Source organism: Schistocerca cancellata, chromosome 10 (genome assembly GCF_023864275.1).
Source record: "Schistocerca cancellata isolate TAMUIC-IGC-003103 chromosome 10, iqSchCanc2.1, whole genome shotgun sequence".
Taxonomy (NCBI): domain Eukaryota; kingdom Metazoa; phylum Arthropoda; class Insecta; order Orthoptera; family Acrididae; genus Schistocerca; species Schistocerca cancellata.
Genome location: NC_064635.1, coordinates 29,856,547 through 29,878,742, shown reverse-complemented (window position 1 = coordinate 29,878,742; position 22,196 = coordinate 29,856,547). Strand labels below are relative to the sequence as shown.

Sequence of the window (22,196 nt, the reverse complement as noted above, 5' to 3'; positions counted from 1 at the left end):
TAAGTCTACTGACTGGTTTGATGCGGCCCGCCACGAATTCCTTTCCTGTGCTAACCTCTTCATCTCAGGGTAGCACTTGCAACCTACGTCCTCAATTATTTGCTTGACGTATTCCAATCTCTGTCTTCCTCTAACAGTTTTTGCCCTCTACAGCTCCCTCTAGTACCATGGAAGTCATTCCCTCATGTCTTAGCAGATGTCCTATCATCCTGTCCCTTCTCCTTATCAGTGTTTTCCACATATTCCTTTCCTCTACGATTCTGCGTAGAACCTCCTCATTCCTTACCTTATCAGTCCACCTAATTTTCAACATTCGTCTGTAGCACCACATCTCAAATGCTTCGATTCTCTTCTGTTCCGGTTTTCCCACAGTCCATGTTTCACTACCATACAATGCTGTACTCCAGACGTACATCCTCAGAAATTTCTTCCTCAAATTAAGGCCGGTATTTGATATTAGTAGACTTCTCTTGGCCAGAAAGGCCTTTTTTGCCATAGCGAGTCTGCTTTTGATGTCCTCTTTGCTCCGTCCGTCAATGGTTATTTTACTGCCTAGGTAGCAAAATTCCTTAACTTCATTGACTTCGTGACCATCAATCCTGATGTGAAGTTTCTCGCTGTTCTCATTTCTACTACTTCTCATTACCTTCGTCTTTCTCCGATTTACTCTCAAACCATACTGTGTACTCATTAGACTGTTCATTCCGTTCAGCAGATCATTTAATTCTTCTTCACTTTCACTCAGGATAGCAATGTCGTCAGCAAATCGTATCATTGATATCCTTTCATCTTGTATTTTAATTCCACTCCTGAACCTTTCTTTTATTTCCATCATTGCTTCCTCGATGTACAGATTGAAGAGTAGGGGCGAAAGGCTACAGCCTTGTCTTACACCCTTCTCAATACGAGCACTTCGTTCTTGATCGTCCAATCTTATTATTCCCTCTTGGTTGTTGTACATATTGTTTATGACCCGTCTCTCCCTATAGCATGATGTAATCTAATTGAAATCTTCCCGTATCTCCAGGCCTTTTCCAAGTATACCTCCTCCTCTTGTGATTCTTGAACAGGGTATTCGCTATTACTAGCTGAAACTTGTTACAGAACTCAATTAGTCTTTCTCCTCTTTCATTCCTTGTCCCAAGCCCATATTCTCCTGCAACCTTTTCTTCTACTCCTTCCCCTACAACTGCATTCCAGTCGCCCATGACTGTTAGATTTTCGTCCCCATTTACACACTGCATCACTCTTTCAATATCCTCATACACTTTCTCTATCTGTTCATCTTCAGCTTGCGACGTCGGCATGTATACCTGAACTATCGTTGCCGGTGTTGGCCTGCTGTCGATTCTGATTAGAACAACCCGGTCACTGAACTGTTCACAGTAACACACCCTCTGCCCTACCTTCCTATCCATAACAAATCCTACACCTGTTATACCATTTTCTGCTGCTGTTGATATTACCCGATACTCATCTGAAGAGAAATCCTTGTCTTCCTTCCACTTCACTTCACTGACCCCTACTATATCTAGATTGAGCCTTTGCATTTCCCTTTTCAGATTTTCTAATTTCCCTACCACGTTCAAGCTTCTGAAATTCCACGCCCCGACTCGTAGAACGTTATCCTTTCGTTGATTATTCAATCTTTTTCTCATGGTAACCTCCCCCTTGGCAGTCCCCTCCCGGAGATCCGAATGGGGGACTATTCCGGAATCTTTTGCCAATGGAGAGATCATCATGACACTTCCTCAAATACAGGCCACATGTCCTGTGGATTAGGCAGTGGCGGGGATCGAACCCGGGACCGAAGACATTTTGATTATGAATCAAAGACGCTACCCCTAGACCACGGGTCTGTCCCTTAAGAAACAAAAATTTGAACATTTTGGATTTGATTCATGTGGGCTGTCAGTTAGTCAACACTTGCAGCCCTGTTCACTCATACACAACTCTGCAGCTTTCGTTCACACCTATCATCTATGACTTATCGCACACCACAGCTGCCTTAGTGCTGGTTTTGGGCAGCATCATTTTGCCAAGCACAGAATACTTTAACAACAAGAGTGCATGAACAATTTACCAACTTAGCCTTTTCGGAAATGCCTCCACCTTGGGCCCAATTCAACGATCATGCCTTTTAGATGTCTGATACATTGTTTCCACATTACCTCGTTTTGTGATGATGATGATGATGTTTGGTTTGTGGGGCGCTCAACTGCGTGGTTATCAGCGCCCGTACAATTACCCAATCTTTGCTCAGTCCAAATTCGCCACTTTCCTGGATGATGATGAAATGATGAGGACAACACAAACACCCAGTCATCTCGAGGCAGTTGAAAATCCCTGACCCCGCCGGGAATCGAACCCGGGACCCCGTGCTCGGGAAGCGAGAACGCTACCGCGAGACCACGAGCGGACACATTACCTCAATGACTGCACTGTTTTCTGTGACTGCCCCCCTTCCCCCTGACACGTTTTACGTGCTCTTCACTGCTAGTACTGCCATGTGCCATCTGTGACTGGTTATTGGACGTTGGCATCGAACATAGGTGGTGGACACCTTAATGTGACTGCACGGTGTATAATTACGAGGTGCATTCAAGTTCCAAGGCCTCCAATTTTTTTCTAATTAACTGCTCACCCGAAATCGATGAAACTGGCGTTACTTCTCGACGTAATCGCCCTGCAGACGTACACATTTTTCACAACGCTGACGCCATGATTCCATGGCAGCGGCGAAGGCTTCTTTAGGAGTCTGTTTTGACCACTGGAAAATCGCTGAGGCAATAGCAGCACAGCTGGTGAATGTGCGGCCACGGAGTGTGTCTTTCATTGTTGGAAAAAGCCAAAAGTCACTAGGAGCCAGGTCAGGTGAGTAGGGAGCATGAGGAATCACTTCAAAGTTGTTATCACGAAGAAACGGTTGCGTAACGTTAGCTCGATGTGTGGGTGCGTTGAATTGGTGAAACAGCACACGCGCAACCCTTCCCGGACGCTTTTGTTGCAGTGCAGGAAGGAATTTGTTCTTCAAAACATTTTCGTAGGATGCACCTGTTACCGTAGTGCCCTTTGGAACGCAATGGGTAAGGATTACGCCCTCGCTGTCCCAGAACATGGGCACCATCATTTTTTCAGCACTGGCGGATACCCGAAATTTTTTTGGTGGCGGTGAATCTGTGTACTTCCATTGAGCTGACTGGCGCTTTGTTTCTGGATTGAAAAATGGCATCCACGTCTCATCCATTGTCACAACCGACGAAAAGAAAGTCCCATTCGTGCTGTCGTTGCACATCAACATTGCTCGGCAACATGCCACACGGGCAGCCGTGTGGTCGTCCGTCAGCATTCGTGGCACCCATCTGGATGACACTTTTCGCATTTTCAGGTCGTCATGCAGGATTGTGTGCACAGAACCCACAGAAACGCCAACTCTGGAGGCGATCTGTTCAACAGTCATTTGGCGATCCCCCAAAACAATTCTCTCCACTTTCTCGATCATGTCGTCAGACCGGCTTGTGCGAGCCCGAGGTTCTTTCAGTTTGTTGTCACACGATGTTCTGCCTTCATTAAACTGTCGCACCTACGAATGCACTTTCGACACATCCATAACTCCATCACCACATGTCTCCTTCAACTGTCAATGAATTTCAATTGGTTTCACACCACGCAAATTCAGAAAACGAATGATTGCACGCTGTTCAAGTAAGGAAAACGTCGCCATTTTAATTATTTAAAACAGTTCTCATTCTCGCCGCTGGCGGTAAAATTCCATCTGCTGTACGGTGCTCCTATCTCTGGGACATATTGACAACGAACGCGGCCTCATTTTAAAACAATGAGCATGTTTCTATCTCTTTCCAGTCTGGAGAAAAAAAATCGGAGGCCTTAGAACTTGAATGCACCTCATACACTGTACTTCAAATAAAATCATCATCTTTTAAGACTGATTATGCCTTTCAGCGTTCAGTCTGGAGCATAGCCCCCCTTATACAGTTCCTCCATGATCCCCTATTCAGTGCTAACATTGGTGCCTCTTCTGATGTTAAACCTATTACTTCAAAATCATTCTTAACCGAATCCAGGTACCTTCTCCTCGGTCTGCCCCGACTCCTCCTACCCTCTACTGCTGAATCCATGAGTCTCTTGAATAACCTTGCTTCTCCCATGCGTGTAACATGACCCCACCATCTAAGCCTGTTCGCCCTGACTGCTACATCTATAGAGTTCATTCCCAGTTTTTCTTTGATTTCCTCATTGTGGACACCCTCCTACCATTGTTCCCATCTACTAGTACCTGCAATCATCCTAGCTACTTTCATATCCGTAACCTCAACCTTGTTGATAAGGTAACCTGAATCCACCCAGCTTTCGCTCCCATATAACAAAATTGGTCGAAAGATTGAACAGTGCACAGATAACTTAGACTTGGTACTGACTTCCTTCTTGCAGAAGAGAGTAGATCGTAGCTGAGCGCTCACTGCATTAGCTTTGCTACACCTCGCTTCCAGTTCTTTCACTATGTTGCCATCCTGTGAGAATATGCATCCTAAGTACTTGAAACCGTCCACCTGTTCTAACTTTGTTCCTCCTATTTGGCACTCAATCCGTTTATATTTCTTTCCCACGGACATTACTTTCGTTTTGGAGATGCTAATCTTCATACCATAGTCCTTACATTTCTGATCTAGCTCTGAAATATTACTTTGCAAACTTTCAATCGAATCTGCCATCACAACTAAGTCATCCGCATATGCAAGACTGCTTATTTTGTGTTCACATATCTTAATCTCACACAGCCAGTCTATTGTTTTCAACATATGATCCATAAATAATATGAACAACAGTGGATACAGGTTGCAGCCTTGTCTTACCCCTGAAACTACTCTGAACCATGAACTCAATTTACCGTCAACTCTAACTGCTGCCTGACTATCCATGTAAAGACCTTTAATTGCTTGCAAAAGTTTGCCTCCTATTCCATAATCTTGTAGAACAGACAATAACTTCCTCCTAGGAAACCGGTCATATGCCTTTTCTAGATCTATAAAGCATAGATACAATTCCCTGTTCCACTCATAACACTTCTCCATTATTTGCCGTAAGCTAAAGATCTGGTCCTGACAACCTCTAAGAGGCCTAAACCCACACTGATTTTCATCCAATTGGTCCTCAACTAATACTCGCACTTTCCTTTCAACAATACCTGAGAAGATTTTACCCACAACGCTGATTAAAGAGATACCTCTGTAGTTGTTACAATCTTTCCTGTTTCCATCTTTAAATTTTTGGTGTGATTACTGCTTTTGTCCAATCTGATGGAACCTGTCCCGAATCCCAGGCCATTTCAATTATCCTGTGTAGCCATTTAAGACCTGACATTCCACTGTATTTGATGAGTTCCGACTTAATTTCATCCACCCCAGCCGCTTTATTGCACTGCAATCTATTGACCATTTTTTCCACTTCCTCAAATGTGATCCTATTTCCATCATCATTCCTATCCCATTCTACCTCGAAATCTGAAACATTACTGATCGCATTTTCACCTGCATTGAGCAACTCTTCAAAATATTCCCTCCATCTGCCCAAGGCATCCACAGGATTCACCAGCAGTTTTCCTGACCTGTCCAAAATACTTGTCATTTCCTTCTTACCTCCCTTTCGAAGACTGCTAATTACACTCCAGAATGGTTTTCCAGCAGCTTGACCCATAGTCTCCAACCTGTTTCCAAAGTCTTCCCACGATTTCTTCTTGGATGCTGCAATTATCTGTTTGGCTTTGTTTCTTTCTTCAACATAACTTTCTCTGTCTACCTGGGTTCTGGTATGTAGCCATTTTTGATATACCTTCTTTTTCCTTTTACAGGCTGCCTTGACTGTATCATTCCACCAAGCTGTTTGCTTCATCCTACTTTTACACACTACTGTTCCAAGACATTCTTTAGCCACTTCTAGTACTGTGTCCCTGTACCTTGTCCATTCCTTTTCCAATGACTGTAATTGACTACATTGAACTAACTGGTACCTTTCTGAGATCGCTGTTATGCACTTGTGCCTGATTTCCTTATCCTGAAGTTTCTCCACTCTTATCCTCCTACATATGGACCTGACCTCCTGCACTTTCGGCCTCACAATCCCAATTTCACTGCAGATTAAATAATGATCAGTGTCATCAAAGAATCCCCTGAATACACGTGTGTCCCTCACAGCCTTCCTGAATTCCTGACCTGTTATTATATAGTCAATGACAGATCTGGTTCCCCTGCCTTCCCAAGTATACCGGTGAATGTTCTTATGTTTAAAAAAGGAGTTTGTGATTACTAAGCCCATACTGGCACAGAAATCCAAGAGTTGTTTCCCGTTGGCCTCCATATCCTCTCCAAATTTACCCATGACCTTTTCATACCCTTCTGTTCGATTTCCAATCCTGGCGTTAAAATCACCCATGAGCAGAACACTGTCCCTGTCCTTTACTCTAACAGCTACATCACTGAGTGCCTCATAAAAACTATCCACCTTATCTTGATCTGTCCCTTCACAATGCGAATATACTGACACAATCCTAATTTTCTTGCTAGACACTGTCAAATCTATCCACATCAGTCGTTCGTTTACATACCTTATTGCAACTACGCTGGGTTCCATTTCTTTCCTGATGTAAAGCCCTACACCCCATTGTGCTATTCCTGCTTTGACTCCTGACCGGTAGACCTTGTATTCTCCCACTTCCTCTTCTTTCTCACCCCTTACCCGAATGTCACTAACAGCTAAAACGTCCAGCCCCATCTTACTTGCAGCCTCTGCCAGCTTTACCTTCTTCCCAGAGTAGCCCCCATTGATATTAATAGCTCCCCATCTCATTACCATTTGTTTGCCAAGTCGTATCTTAGGAGTCCCTGGTTTGTCAGTTAGAGGTGGGACTCCGTCACCTCCAAAGGTCCGAGGCATTTTGCTCTGATTGTTGCCAGCATCATATTTAAAGTACCAGGGAAGCAGGTTGCTAGCCTTACTTGCCCCGAGTCCCATTGGGTTTTACCCCTAACGGCTGAGGGACTAACCGGTGGATTTGGTAGACTTTGCCGTATGAGCACAAAGGTGACCACGACTCAGAGTATGTCCGAGATGCCCAGCCTTATTCCAAAGTAACTGGTATCCCGACTGTCGGGACCACTTACTTGGCCACTCATACGTTGCCCGTGGTTCATGAACTAGGACATGACTACAGGAACCCACACCATGAACCACTTCAAATAAAATATAAAAATTAATTCCTTTAAAATATCGTTTCTCACTACCTTGTCGGAAAAAATACTACACCTGCGAAGACAACGTCGACTTTAATTCGATGACGGCATATGCCACCTCAGGGATAGCAGATGTACAGATAATGGTTTCAGCACCATCCGCAAGCAGATAGCATAGTGGCCTAGCTATGAGAGTCCCATCTGTGTCTACCTTTTGATGGGGAATACTCACAGCCAGAAGGCTCAGTGTGGTGCAAATGTGTGAAGCAAGCAGCAAACTATGCCACAGAGATGCTACCTGCAGCCAACTGAGCTAGTCTGAAAGGGGTCAAATTGTGGCCCCACGAGTGGTGGGATCGTCTTTCCGGAGAAGTGCCACACAAGCTGGACGAGCTGCGCCAATTGTGCAACGATGCTGGGATCAGTGGCCACGTGAACATTCTCACAAACGTAGACGAGTTTCTGGGCGTCCACGCAGCACAGATGCCCGCCAGCATCGTCGTATTGTGAAGGTAGCACGGGCAGGTCGTACAGCTAGCACGACACAGATAAGAGGGCTCGTGAGTCCCGGCGTGTCAACACGAACTGCTGTGAACCCGTTATTAGAAGTGAGACTTCGGACATGCACACCTCTAGCCCATTTACCACTCACTCCACCCCACCGTCTGAGGAGTGCTTGGATGGTGGAATGGCACGCCGTGGTTGAAAGTATATTCTGGCTACACACAAGTGATGGTCGTTTGCGCGTACGACGTAGGCCTGGTGAGCATTGTCTCGTAGAGTGCATTCGTGCAAGACACACTAGGCCTTTGGTGTTTCTGGAGGGCACGCTAACCAGTACTCGGTAGGTGCAAAATATTGTTAGATCCGTTCCTTTGCCGTTTTCGCAACACGAAGGGGATGTGTTTTTCCAGCAGGATGATGCTCGCCAATACACTGCCGTGGAACTCAACGACCTCTTCTGACCAGGGAGGTCTGGACAGCCAGTCTCACCCCACCGCTGGGGACACACATCCACTGTCCGATGGAAGAAGACTTGAGTGTGGAAGACCGTTGGTTGGTCGTTCGGTCAGCCATCTCATCGCGCGACGTGTATTTGGTCTTCCGATCGCTTCTGGGCCTCTTCAATTGATCATCTTGCGGGACTTTGGTCGGTTCCTTCCTTGTACAGAGATCTTGGGTGGCCAATGGGCTGGCGTTCCCTCTGCATGACTGGGTCGGAGCCAGTGTCTCTGGGACGTCGTCCATTCAAAGGGAGTTGGGATGGAGCTCCGGTGAGGCCTGCACAGCCAGTACTCGCCCGACCGCTGGCGACACACATGTACTGTCCGACAGAAGAAGATTTGAGCAGGGAGGACTATTGGTCGGTCGTTCGGCCGGCCGCCTCATTGGGCCACGTGTATCTGTTCCTTTGATCGTTTCTGCGCGTCGTCAGTTGGTCATCTTGCCGGACGTGGGTCAGTTCCTTCCTTGTGCAGAAATGTCGGGTCGCCAATGGCCAAGTGTTACCTCTGCACGGTTGGGTCTGAACCAGTGCGCCCGGGTCGTCGTGTCTCCGAGTTCTGAATGGACATCGAGTTGAGTCGGGTTGGAGCTGCAGTGAGCTCCGGACAGCCAAGACTCGCCCGACTGTTGCCAACATACATAACTTGAGTGAGGACGACCTTAGTTGGTCGTTGGGTTGATCGACTCATCGCACGACGTGGATTTTGTCGCCGACCGCTTATGGAAACTCTGCGTGTGTCGACTTGTGATTCGTCCTTGTTGTTTCATGGTGATTGGGTTTAGCATTGTCGTAGTTTTTGGTGCAAGTGTTCACGTGGAACGGTGTGTAGCTTCTGTGATTTCCACTGAGTAGATGAATGCTGTCAGTGTATTGGAGTAGCCAGTCGGTCGGTTGTGACTGAGCAGCAAGTGTGTGTTTCCTCGCCGTGTTGATGCTGTCCGGCAGTGCGTGTACACTCCTGGAAATGGAAAAAAGAACACATTGACACCGGTGTGTCAGACCCACCATACTTGCTCCGGACACTGCGAGAGGGCTGTACAAGCAATGATCACACGCACGGCACAGCGGACACACCAAGAACCGCGGTGTTGGCCGTCGAATGGCGCTAGCTGTGCAGCATTTGTGCACCGCCGCCGTCAGTGTCAGCCAGTTTGCCGTGGCATACGGAGCCCCATCGCAGTCTTTAACACTGGTAGCATGCCGCGACAACGTGGATGTGAACCGTATGTGCAGTTGACGGACTTTGAGCGAGGGCATATAGTGGGCATGCGGGAGGCCGGGTGGACGTATCACCAAATTGGTCAACACGTGGGGCGTGAGGTCTCCACAGTACATCGATGTTGTCGCCAGTGGTCGGCGGAAGGTGCACGTGCCCGTCGACCTGGGACCGGACCGCAGCGACGCACGGATGCACGCCAAGACCGTAGGATCCTACGCAGTGCCGTAGGGGACCGCACCGCCACTTCCCAGCAAATTAGGGACACTGTTGCTCCTGGGGTATCGGCGAGGACCATTCGCAACCGTCTCCATGAAGCTGGGCTACGGTCCCGCACACCGTTAGGCCGTCTTCCGCTCACGCCCCAACATCGTGCAGCCCGCCTCCAGTGGTGTCGCGACAGGCGTGAATGGAGGGACGAATGGAGACGTGTCGTCTTCAGCGATGAGAGTCGCTTCTGCCTTGGTGCCAATGATGGTCGTATGCGTGTTTGGCGCCGTGCAGGTGAGCGCCACAATCAGGACTGCATACGACCGAGGCACACAGGGCCAACACCCGGCATCATGGTGTGGGGAGCGATCTCCTACACTGGCCGTACACCACTGGTGATCGTCGAGGGGACACTGAATAGTGCACGGTACATCCAAACCGTCATCGAACCCATCGTTCTACCATTCCTAGACCGGCAAGGGAACTTGCTGTTCCAACAGGACAATACACGTCCGCATGTATCCCGTGCCACCCAACGTGCTCTAGAAGGTGTAAGTCAACTACCCTGGGCAGCAAGATCTCCGGATCTGTCCCCCATTGAGCATGTTTGGGACTGGATGAAGCGTCGTCTCACGCGGTCTGCACGTCCAGCACGAACGCTGGTCCAACTGAGGCGCCAGGTGGAAATGGCATGGCAAGCCGTTCCACAGGACTACATCCAGCATCTCTACGATCGTCTCCATGGGAGAATAGCAGCCTGCATTGCTGCGAAAGGTGGATATACACTGTACTAGTGCCGACATTGTGCATGTTCTGTTGCCTGTGTCTATGTGCCTGTGGTTCTGTCAGTGTGATCATGTGATGTATCTGACCCCAGGAGTGTGTCAATAAAGTTTCCCCTTCCTGGGACAATGAATTCACGGTGTTCTTATTTCAATTTTCAGGAGTCCAGTTCCAAAAATGGTTCAAATGTCTCTAAGCACTATGGGACTTAACATCTGAGGTCATCAGTCCCCTAGACTTAGAACTACTTAAACATAACTAACCTAAGGACATCACACATATCCATGCCTGAGACAGGATTCGAACCTGCGACCATAGCAGCAGTGCGGTTCCGGACTGAAGGGCCTAGAACAGCTCGGGCATGGCGGCCGGCTGTATTTCCACAGCCTCTGTGTTTGTTCATATTTTTCAGTGGTTATTGTGCCTTGGCTGCTTTTAGACGCCAATATTTGAAGACTAAGTGCTGCTGGTATCTTCGCTCTCGCTGACATTTTCGGTTGTCGTGCCGTTGGCCGGGGGAAGGGAATTGATTAGGTTGTTGGTCGGTCCTTCAGCCGTCCCTGGGTCGGGTTCCCATCCGATTATTTAGTATTACGCTTATCTGCCTGTCTCACCTAAACTGTCGTTAGAGTTTCCTCCCCAGGCCGACCCTTGGAGCACTTCTGAGCACCATTGTTCTGTTGTTTTTAGATTGTAATTTTCTTTCGAAGTACTGTGCCAGGCCTTCAGCCGTCTATTAATTTAGTTGCTTCAATTTTAAAATAAGGCCTTCAGCCGACTTAAATTAAGGTTTCAAGATTGAATGGTTTAAAACTTATTTTAAAAAAGGAGATTTTGCTCTATTTTAAATCTTTCTTATTCAGGCGTTAAGGCTTTAGTTCTTCAGTGTTCAGTATGTGGCCTTCAGCCGAGCTTTTATGTAATTTTTTTTCTCTTTTTTTTACTAAAGCTTTCAGCCGTGCGTATTCCTCAAGGCAATTGTAATAACTTGTGTTCAGGCCTTCAACCATATTGAAACTTCCTGGCAGATTAAAACTGTGTGCCCGACCGAGACTCGAACTCGGGACCTTTGCCTTTCGCGGGCAAGTGCTCTACCACCTGAGCTACCGAAGCACGACTCACGCCCGGTACTCACAGCTTTACTTCTGCCAGTATCTCGTCTCCTACCTTCCAAACTTTACAGAAGCTCTTCTGCGAAGGTTTAGTTCCTGGGGTCAGATACATCACATGATCTCACTGACAGAACCACAGGCACATAGACACAGGCAACAGAGCATGCACAATGTCCGCACTAGTGCAGTGTATATCCACCTTTCGCAGCAATGCAGGCTGCTATTCTCCCATGGAGACGATCGTAGAGATGCTGGATGTAGTCCTGTGGAACGGCTTGCCATGCCATTTCCACCTGGCGCCTCAGTTGGACCAGCGTTCGTGCTGGACGTGCAGACCGCGTGAGACGACGCTTCATCCAGTCCCAAACATGCTCAATGGGGGACAGATCCGGAGATCTTGCTGGCCAGGGTAGTTGACTTACACCTTCTAGAGCACGTTGGGTGGCACGGGATACATGCGGACGTGCATTGTCCTGTTGGAACAGCAAGTTCCCTTGCCGGTCTAGGAATGGTAGAACGATGGGTTCGATGACGGTTTGGATGTACCGTGCTCTATTCAGTGTCCCCTCGACGATCACCAGTGGTGTACGGCCAGTGTAGGAGATCGCTCCCCACACCATGATGCCGGGTGTTGGCCCTGTGTGCCTCAGTCGTATGCAGTCCTGATTGTGGCGCTCACCTGCACGGCGCCAAACACGCATACGACCATCATTGGCACCAAGGCAGAAGCGACTCTCATCGCTGAAGACGACACGTCTCCATTCGTCCCTCCATTCACGCCTGTCGCGACACCACTGGAGGCGGGCTCCACGATGTTGGGGCGTGAGCGGAAGACGGCCTAACGGTGTGCGGGACCGTAGCCCAGCTTCATGGAGACGGTTGCGAATGGTCCTCGCCGATACCCCAGGAGCAACAGTGTCCCTAATTTGCTGGGAAGTGGCGGTGCGGCCCCCTACGGCACTGCGTAGGATCCTACGGTCTTGGCGTGCATCCTTGCGTCGCTGCGGTCCGGTCCCAGGTCGACGGGCACGTGCACCTTCCGCCGACCACTGGCGACAACATCGATGTACTGTGGAGACCTCACGCCCCACGTGTTGACCAATTCGGTGATACGTCCACCCGGCCTCCCGCATGCCCACTATACGCCCTCGCTCAAAGTCCGTCAACTGCACATACGGTTCACGTCCACGCTGTCGCGGCATGCTACCAGTGTTAAAGACTGCGATGGGGCTCCGTATGCCACGGCAAACTGGCTGACACTGACGGCGGCGGTGCACAAATGCTGCGCAGCTAGCGCCATTCGACGGCCAACATCGCGGTTCCTGGTGTGTCCGCTGTGCCGTGCGTGTGATCATTGCTTGTACAGCCCTCTCGCAGTGTCCGGAGCAAGTATGGTGGGTCTGACACACCGGTGTCAATGTGTTCTTTTTTCCATTTCCAGGAGTGTATTTGAATACACATACCTATGCCAGTTTCTTTGGCGCTTCAGTGTATTTTGTTTCTGGCAGTGTATAAGTGGAAGACTGTCTCGTGAAACTGTACGTATTGTGAGAGTGTCTGCCATGAAAATAGGTTTGGAAAGCTCTGCTCTAGAAGTACAATTTTGCTACTGGTGGTTACTTACTCCGTAGGCGCGGGTGAGGGCGGCGACGGCGGCCTTGGTGGAGCAGTAGACTGGCGCCAGGAAGCTCGGCTCCAGGCCTGCGGTCGAGGAGACGTTCACCACCAGCCCGCCCCCGCCGCCCCTGTCTCTGCCCATGTACTGGAAGGCCAGCAGCACGCTGCCGATGGTGCCCTTCTGCAAACGACAGTACCGCTGATGATGATGAAATACACTGATAAACCGAAACATTTAGACTACAACCCACCTTGAGATTGGATGCCATCTAGTGGCAATGTGGGCAAAAAACAAGGGAAGGAAAGTGACAGGTGAAGTGTTGGCAGATTTGCCAACACCTTGTGGTTAGAGGAGGCCGAAATGCACGCTATAATCTAACGCAGACTGGCGTGAGGTCTGGAACAGGATACGTAATGAATGCTATAAAGAAAAGTACGTAGCTGCTGGAATACTTAACTTTAATCCATCATTTGTATACAGCATTCTTGATGATACAAGTGAGGCTCTCTCTAGAAATGGTTAATGGCGCCTTGCTAGGTCGTAGCCATGGCCTTAGCTGAAGGCTATTCTAACTATCTCTCGGCAAATGAGAGAAAGGCTTCGTCAGTGTAGTCGCTAGCAAAGTCGTCGTACAACTGGGGGGCGAGTCCTAGTACGTCTCTCTAGACCTGCCGTGTGCTGGCGCTCGGTCTGCAATTACTGACAGTGGCGACACGCGGGTCCGACATGTACTAATGGACCGCGGCCGATTTAAAGCTACCACCTAGCAAGTGTGGTGTCTGGCGGTGACACCACAACAGGTGCAAAAGTGAAACAGGTGACTTTAAACCTCCACCAGCGATACAAATTTATTTACAGCCATATAGCAGAAATACAACATGAATTTCCAATGCTTGCAATTTTTAATGCCCATCACTAGAACATGACTTCATGTAGGTGGCCACCATTTACCTTCGCACACCTCTCAACTCTGTTACGGAAACTGGATACCGTATCCTGCAGGAATGCCACTAGAATTCCATTAAATTCTTGACGAATTTGACCCTTCAGTTGCTGGCTGTATATGGTGGATCACACTGGAGGATCTGAGCTTTCAAATGACCAAAAATCACGAGCTCAAAGGTCAGCGGACCTTGAATGCCAGGAAATGTCCCCATCTCGGGGATGAGATGACCGGGAAAGATGACCTGTAGCGCGTTAATAGAATGCAGGGAGGTGTAGCATGTGACCACATCTTGTTGGAAGAATGTGTTTGCAGTTACAGGACGATCACCAAGCTGCCGCACTAGGAAAAGGTTCAGCATGTAGTAGTAGAAGGGTTTTGTGGGCGCACGACAGCAAGGTCTTCAGCGCCCGTTCAGTATCATAGTGAGACGAGTGTCAAGAAAAAAACTCAGAACATTTACATCAAACGGAACATAAAACACAGGGAACAATCATGGAAAAATATGTGCTCACCCACACCGAAGCGTGGGATGAAGCAGGGCGTCAGCAGTAAAACATGGACAACACAGGAAGAAAAAGGTAGAGGGAGCTAAAACAATGGAGCAGATGGAAGTGGCTGGCTGACCGCAAGGAAAAAAGGGAGGAGTCAGCCACTCTGCAATACACTAAAACCGCCAGCCTAAAAGTTTAGGCCAGAGTCCAGACACATCGCAAAACTTAAAAACCCTAGACACACACGTCTCATCGTTAGCTAAAACACAGGGCAGATCCCCATCAACTTGTGCTTCCGCCCTTGCATCACGGTATAAAACGCAGTCTGTTAAAATGTGCCGGACAGAGATGTGCACACCACAAGCATCACAACACGGAGGATCCTCCCGCCGTAATAAATAGCCATGCGTCAGAGGACAGTGCCCGATCCGAAGACGTGTGAGGGCCACCTCCTCCCGCCTGAGCAGCCGGCAGGAGGAACGCCACGGCCGAGTGGTTGACTTTACCGACCGCAGTTTATTGGCCGTCACCGCCAGCCATTCGTCCTCCCACAACTCCATGCACTTCCTGTGGAGTGCAGCGATGACTGACTGCAAGGGGATAGGACACTGGACCGCATCCTGCTCTCTGCAGGCCTCCTTGGCAGCCCGATCAGCCTGTTCATTGCCCCATATGCCGACATGACCAGGCACCCAGCAGAAGGATACCTCTTTACCCCGCCGTTGGAGCAAGTACGTTCAGCATGCGAACATAACGTCCTGCATTCACAGTAACAACTTTGCCGTGATTGTCTTCAAAAGAATAAGGCCCTGTGATAACAAGCAATGATACACTACACCACATTACCATTTTCTGACTGCAAAGTGGCGTTTCACGAAGGTTTTCAGGATTTTAATGTGATAAATATCTAAAGTTTTGCTTGTTAGCGAAACCTGACACATAAAAATTGGTCCCATTGTTCACGATTATTCTGTTACACAGACCTAGGTTGGCATTCATGAGTTCCTATCACTCCTTCCAAAAGTGTGGTTTCTTTAGCAGATCATCCACATTCAGTTTTTGCACTAAAATTAAAATCCGCCCAGACGTGCCATGGTGACCCAACGGTACTGACCGGCCGCCGTGTCATCCTGAGCTGACACGCATCACTGGATGCAGATATGGAGGGGCATGTGGTCAGCGGACCACTCACCCGGCCGTATGTCAGTTGACGAGACTGGAGCCGCTACTTCTCAATCAAGTAGCTCCTCAGTCTGACTCACTAAGCTGAGTGCAGTCCGCTTGGAAACAACGTTCAGCAGACCAGATGGTCACCCATCCAATTGCTAGCCCAGCCCGACAGTGCTTAACTTCGGCGATCCGACGAGAACTGGTGTTACCACTATGGCGAGGTTCTTGCACTATCTGTATTTTGCATGGGTGGTTCTGCAGTTCCTTGTGTAAATGCTGTACACTGCAATCAAATGTATCAAGTTGCAGAGCATGGTTCTGTGCAGAAGCCTGGGACATCAGCTGAGGACTTCTTCGACTCTTGCAACATTCATTGTTCTGTGCGAGCGTTTTGCACTTCAACCCACTTTCGCACTGTATCGCCCATTTCCTAAAGCTCTGTACCCACACTCTGATACAATGTGACGACAGGTCTAGGGTATGACATGCAAGACTGTAGTGAGCACAAAACGCATGCTGCGTGGCCATGTAGCTGTTGTTGGTTTTGAAAAACACTTTCATAGCAACAGAGTGTTGTTCGACGGTCCACGACGCCTTCTCGACTGAACATCGATATCAGGGTCAGTGGACTTTTTCCAGGGTTGCCAAATCGCTTGTTCCACTGCCGCACTTGTTATTTAAGTGGAACAGAGACCAATGGGGAGTAATTCTAGGGGTGAAACGAAATGTCATGTGACGAGGGCGTCCAGGTGGGTAGACCTGACCGCCTGGTGCAAGTCTTTTGAGGTGGCGTACCTTCAGTGACTTGCGCGTCGATGAGGATGAAATGATGACGATGAAGACGACACAGACACCGAGTACCTGAGTGGAGAAAATCTCCAACCCAGCCGGGAATCGAACCCGGGCCCCAGCATGACAAACCAGCACGCTGTCCACTCAGATACGGTGGTGGACATTCGAGGGGTGATACAACAGCAGAAGGACGAAGCCACTGACATAAGCGACTTTCAGAAAGGGCAGATTGCCAGGCCCCAGCAACTGGGAATGAGCATCTCTGAAACGGTGAAGCTGCTCAACTTTTGGGTGCTACTGTCGTGGACATCTATGGAAAGTGGTCGAAGTATGGTAAAACCACGAGTAGGCAACATGGTGTTACTAGTTCACCCCTCATTATGCAACACGGAGCTCTGAACTTCGCGCCAGCAGGGGTGGCCGAGCGGTTCTAAGCGCTACAGTCTGGAACCGCTCGACCACTACGGCGCAGGTTCGAATCCTGCCTCGGGCATGGATGTGTGTGATGTCCTTAGGTTAGTTAGGTTTAAGTAGTTCTAAGTTTTAGGGGACTGACGACCTTAGAAGTTAATTCCCATAGTGCTCAGAGCCATTTGAACCATTCAGAACTTCGCCTGCTCTGTAAAACGGGATAAGTGGCGAACTGTGGCATATATGAGGGCAGAGTATAGCGCTGGTGCAGACAAGTGTTTCTGGATACGCCTTTCACCCGACATTGTTGAACATTGGAGCTCCACTGTAGACGACCCAACGACTCATATGTTATCCCATGTTGACCCAACGACATCATCCATTATGCTTGCAGTGAGCATGGGATGATCGAGATTGGATCATAGATCAATGAAAATGTGTTACCTGGTCGGATGAATCACTTCTTGCTACAGCAGGTCAGTGGTCATACTTTTTACAGTCATCCAGGTGAATTCCGTCGATTTCGAAAAAAAAAAAAAAAAAAAAGCGAGCAGGATTTGAACACGATACCTCCAGCGCAATAGTTGTGAACGTTTACCGCTGTGCTACGCTGACTTGCTCCGAATATGTGTATTGTTAGAGGTGTACAAAGGACGCAATGAACTCAAAAATCGATTTTCTCAAAAACCAAGGCCCGTCGCTAAAAAACCGGATAGCCAGGTACTCAGGGTAAGTGCCTCCACAACATATTTGAAGCGCATAAAAATCCGTGATTTACAGTATGGAGGGTCCCCTTGTTAGATAGATCGCGCGCCTTGCCTATTCCACACACGGACAGCACGTTGCACCGTGCGTGTGCAACTGCCGGAAGTTTCGTTGTTGTATGTACACTCCTGGAAATTGAAATAAGAACACCGTGAATTCATTGTCCCAGGAAGGGGAAACTTTATTGACATTCCTGGGGTCAGATACATCACATGATCACACTGACAGAACCACAGGCACATAGACACAGGCAACAGAGCATGCACAATGTCGGCACTAGTACAGTGTATATCCACCTTTCGCAGCAATGCAGGCTGCTATTCTCCCATGGAGACGATCGTAGAGATGCTGGATGTAGTCCTGTGGAACGGCTTGCCATGCCATTTCCACCTGGCGCCTCAGTTGGACCAGCGTTCGTGCTGGACGTGCAGACCGCGTGAGACGACGCTTCATCCAGTCCCAAACATGCTCAATGGGGGACAGATCCGGAGATCTTGCTGGCCAGGGTAGTTGACTTACACCTTCTGGAGCACGTTGGGTGGCACGGGATACATGCGGACGTGCATTGTCCTGTTGGAACAGCAAGTTCCCTTGCCGGTCTAGGACTGGTAGAACGATGGGTTCGATGACGGTTTGGATGTACCGTGCACTATTCAGTGTCCCCTCGACGATCACCAGTGGTGTACGGCCAGTGTAGGAGATCTCTCCCCACACCATGATGCCAGGTCTTGGCCCTGTGTGCCTCGGTCGTATGCAGTCCTGATTGTGGCGCTCACCTGCACGGCGCCAAACACGCATACGACCATCATTGGCACCAAGGCAGAAGCGACTCTCATCGCTGAAGACGACACGTCTCCATTCGTCCCTCCATTCACGCCTGTCGCGACACCACTGGAGGCGGGCTGCACGATGTTGGCTCGTCAGCGGAAGACGGCCTAACGGTGTGCGGGACCGTAGCCCAGCTTCATGGAGATGGTTGCGAATGGTCCTCGCCGATACCCCAGGAGCAACAGTGTCCCTAATTTGCTGGGAAGTGGCGGTGCGGTCCCCTACGGCACTGCGTAGGATCCTACGGTCTTGGCGTGCATCCGTGAGTCGCTGCGGTCCGGTCCCAGGTCGACGGGCACGTGCACCTTCCGCCGACCACTGGCGACAACATCGATGTACTGTGGAGACCTCACGCCCCACGTGTTGAGCAATTCGGCGGTACGTCCACCCGGCCTCCCGCATGCCCACTATACGCCCTCGCTCAAAGTCCGTCAACTGCACATACAGTTCACGTCCACGCTGTCGCGGCATGCTACCAGTGTTAAAGACTGCGATGGAGCTCCGTATGCCACGGCAAACTGGCTGACACTGACGGCGGCGGTGCACAAATGCTGCGCAGCTAGCGCCATTCGACGGCCAACACCGCGGTTCCTGGTGTGTCCGTTGTGCCGTGCGTGTGATCATTGCTTGTACAGCCCTCTCGCAGTGTCCGGAGCAATATGGTGGGTCTGACACACCGGTGTCAATGTGTTCTTTTTTCCATTTCCAGGAGTGTATGTTAGTTTTTGTACAGTGCTGTACTGAGTAGGACGTTGTTTCTCATAGTTTGATAATTTCGAGATGGCAAAGTTACAGGAACAACTCGTCTGGATTCAGTTTTGCGTGAAACTGACGAAAACCTTACGGAGAGACATCTGACCATTTTTAAAATTAAAAAAAAATAAAAATAAAATAAAAATTTAACGGTGATTCACCAAATAACGCAGGAAGCAAGAAGCCTATGGTGAATGGTTCACACGATTTAAAAAGGGCCGGACGTAAGTGAGAGATGACTCTCTTTCAAGACGCCTTCGACATCTACCGGCGACGCTCATGTCAGGAAAGTCAACGAAATTGTGCGCGCCAATTGAAGACTGACTGTCAGAGAGATTGCACAAGAATGTAGCATTTCAGTTGGATCATGTCATGAAATCCTGACACAGCATCGCGGAAAGCATAGTGTTGCCTCCGAGCTGGTCCCACAGCTCATGAGTTAAGATCAGTAAGACCTTTGCCTCGCAATCTGTGAAGAGCTACTTGAGCCGTGCTCTCTCCCAACTATGCGTTTTCGTGAACTTCGCTGTCTATCTGTGTTTGGTTTCCCCCCCTTGTCGCGGTTACGTTGTGGTTCTTCTTCCTTTCTACATGTGGCAACAGTGATGTGTAGCGATATTTGCACCGTGTACCATCTTTGGTTTGGTGCATATAGTTTCCGGCAAGGGGGGCTGGAGTGAGTCGGTCGGTTGTTGCGGACGAAGAAAGTTATCTCCGCGTGGGGCAGTCCGGTGCAGCCCCTGCGCAGTGTCGGAGCGTGTGTGGAGCTGTCCGATCGCTACGAGCTTCGTGGTTCGCCGACGCAGGACATCAAAGTTGAGTAGTGGTTTCAACTACCCAAGCCACGTCTATGCATGTTGTAGTGGTTCGCTACGGCCTCCATGCAGTGCAATTAACTACAGGGCTATTACAAATGATTGAAGCGGTTTCATAAATTCACTGTAGCTCCATTCATTGACATATGGTCACGACACACTACAGATACGTAGAAAAACTCATAAAGTTTTGTTCGGCTGAAGCCGCACTTCAGGTTTCTGCCGTCAGAGCGCTCGGCAGCGCAGTGAGACAAAATGGCGACAGGAGCCGAGAAAGCGTATGTCGTGCTTGAAATGCACTCACATCAGTCAGTCATAACAGTGCAACGACACTTCAGGACGAAGTTCAACAAAGACCCACCAACTGCTAACTCCATTCGGCGATGGCATGCACAGTTTAAAGCTTCTGGATGCCTCTGTAAGGGGAAATCAACGGGTCGGCCTGCAGTGAGCGAAGAAACGGTTGAACGCGTGCGGGCAAGTTTAACGCGTAGCCCGCGGAAAATTGGCTCATGCCACAACTGGAGACCGACAGCGCCGACTTCATCTTTCAACAGCATGGTGTTCCACCGCACTTCCATCATGATGTTCGGCATTTCTTAAATAGGAGAGTGGAAAACCGATGGATCGGTCGTGGTGGAGATCACGATCAGCAATTCATGTCATGGCCTCCACGCTCTCCCGACTTAACCCCATGCGATTTCTTTCTGTGGGGTCATGTGAAAGATTCAGTGTTTAAACCTCCTCTACCGAGAAACGTGCCAGAACTGCGAGCTCGCATCAACGATGCTTTCGAACTCATTGATGGGGACATGCTGCGCCGAGTGTGTGAGGAACTTGATTATCGGCATGATGTCTGCCGAATCACTAAAGGGGCACATATCGAACATTTGCGAATGCCTAAAAAAACTTTTTGAGTTTTTGTATGTGTGTGCAAAGCATTTTGAAAATATCTCAAATAATAAAGTTATTGTAGAGCTGTGAAATCGCTTCAATCATTTGTAATAACCCTGTATTTTGGTCGACTACGATTTGAGTGCACCAGTGGAATTTTCTGTCTGTGTTCTGGTTACCTGCCCTGGCTGCTAACGTAATTTCAGGCAGCGTCCTTTCCTCATCTGTTATCGCTGTCCAACATGGTGTGTAATTTTGACAGCTAATACATACTCTGTTGTGGATTATCACGTTGGTAACATTGCCGGTTTGAGTTCTCATGTACTGATTGATGGGAAGCAAGTCGTTGTGTCGGTCGGTCCGTGGCTGTTCCCTGGTTGGGTTCCGACGGACCAAGTATAGTTCGGCTCACCACCTGTCTCACCTAAGTGAACGAGGGCAGACCAACCTCCCTAGAGGCTTTCTGAGTGCCACCGGTGTTTCATTATCTGTTGTCACCTATTTTAAATTTTAGGCTTATGGTTATTTGTTTTGTTTCCTGTTAATTTTTAAATTTATCTTTCAAGCTTAAACACTGCAGCCTTCTGCCTTCAAAGATTATGGTAACTGTGGCCCTGAAGGCATTGCCATTGCGCCTTGCATATGTTGCTTCATTAAATTATTTTATTGCTATCTTAATTGGATTTTTATCTTGTTGATTTTTAAGATTTTTTTTTGTTTTTAAAAATGCTGGTCTTCTGCCTTTAAAGGTCTATGGTAATACTTTCTGAAGTTTTGAAATTTAATTGCGGCGCTCAGCCATTTGTGTTGCACCTTGCATATGTTGCCTTTTTGGGTTTTAGTTTATTTTATTGCTACCTTTTTGATTTTTTAAGATTTCTTGTTGGCCTTCTGCCTTTAAAGTTGTATGGTAATATACAGGGTGATTCAAAAAGAATACCACAACGTTAAAAATGTGTATTTAATGAAAGAAACATAAATAACCTTCTGTTATACATCATTACAAAGAGTATTTAAAAAGGTTTTTATTCACTCAAAAACAAGTTCAGAGATGTTCAATATGGCCCCCTCCAGACACTCGAGCAATATCAACCCGATACTCCAACTCGTTCCACACTCTCTGTAGCATATCAGGCGTA

The 22,196-nt window shown here is 48.6% G+C and overlaps 1 protein-coding gene across 1 annotated transcript in view; it reads right to left on the bottom strand.

Moving 5' to 3' along the window:
• Positions 1–22,196, bottom strand: part of LOC126106610 (15-hydroxyprostaglandin dehydrogenase [NAD(+)]-like) — a 128,426-nt gene that overhangs the window by 45,705 nt on the left and 60,525 nt on the right. The window contains exon 5 of the mRNA XM_049912957.1: positions 13,199–13,372. Within this exon, the coding sequence (XP_049768914.1) occupies positions 13,199–13,372 (174 nt within the window). The remainder of the gene's footprint in view (positions 1–13,198; positions 13,373–22,196) is intronic.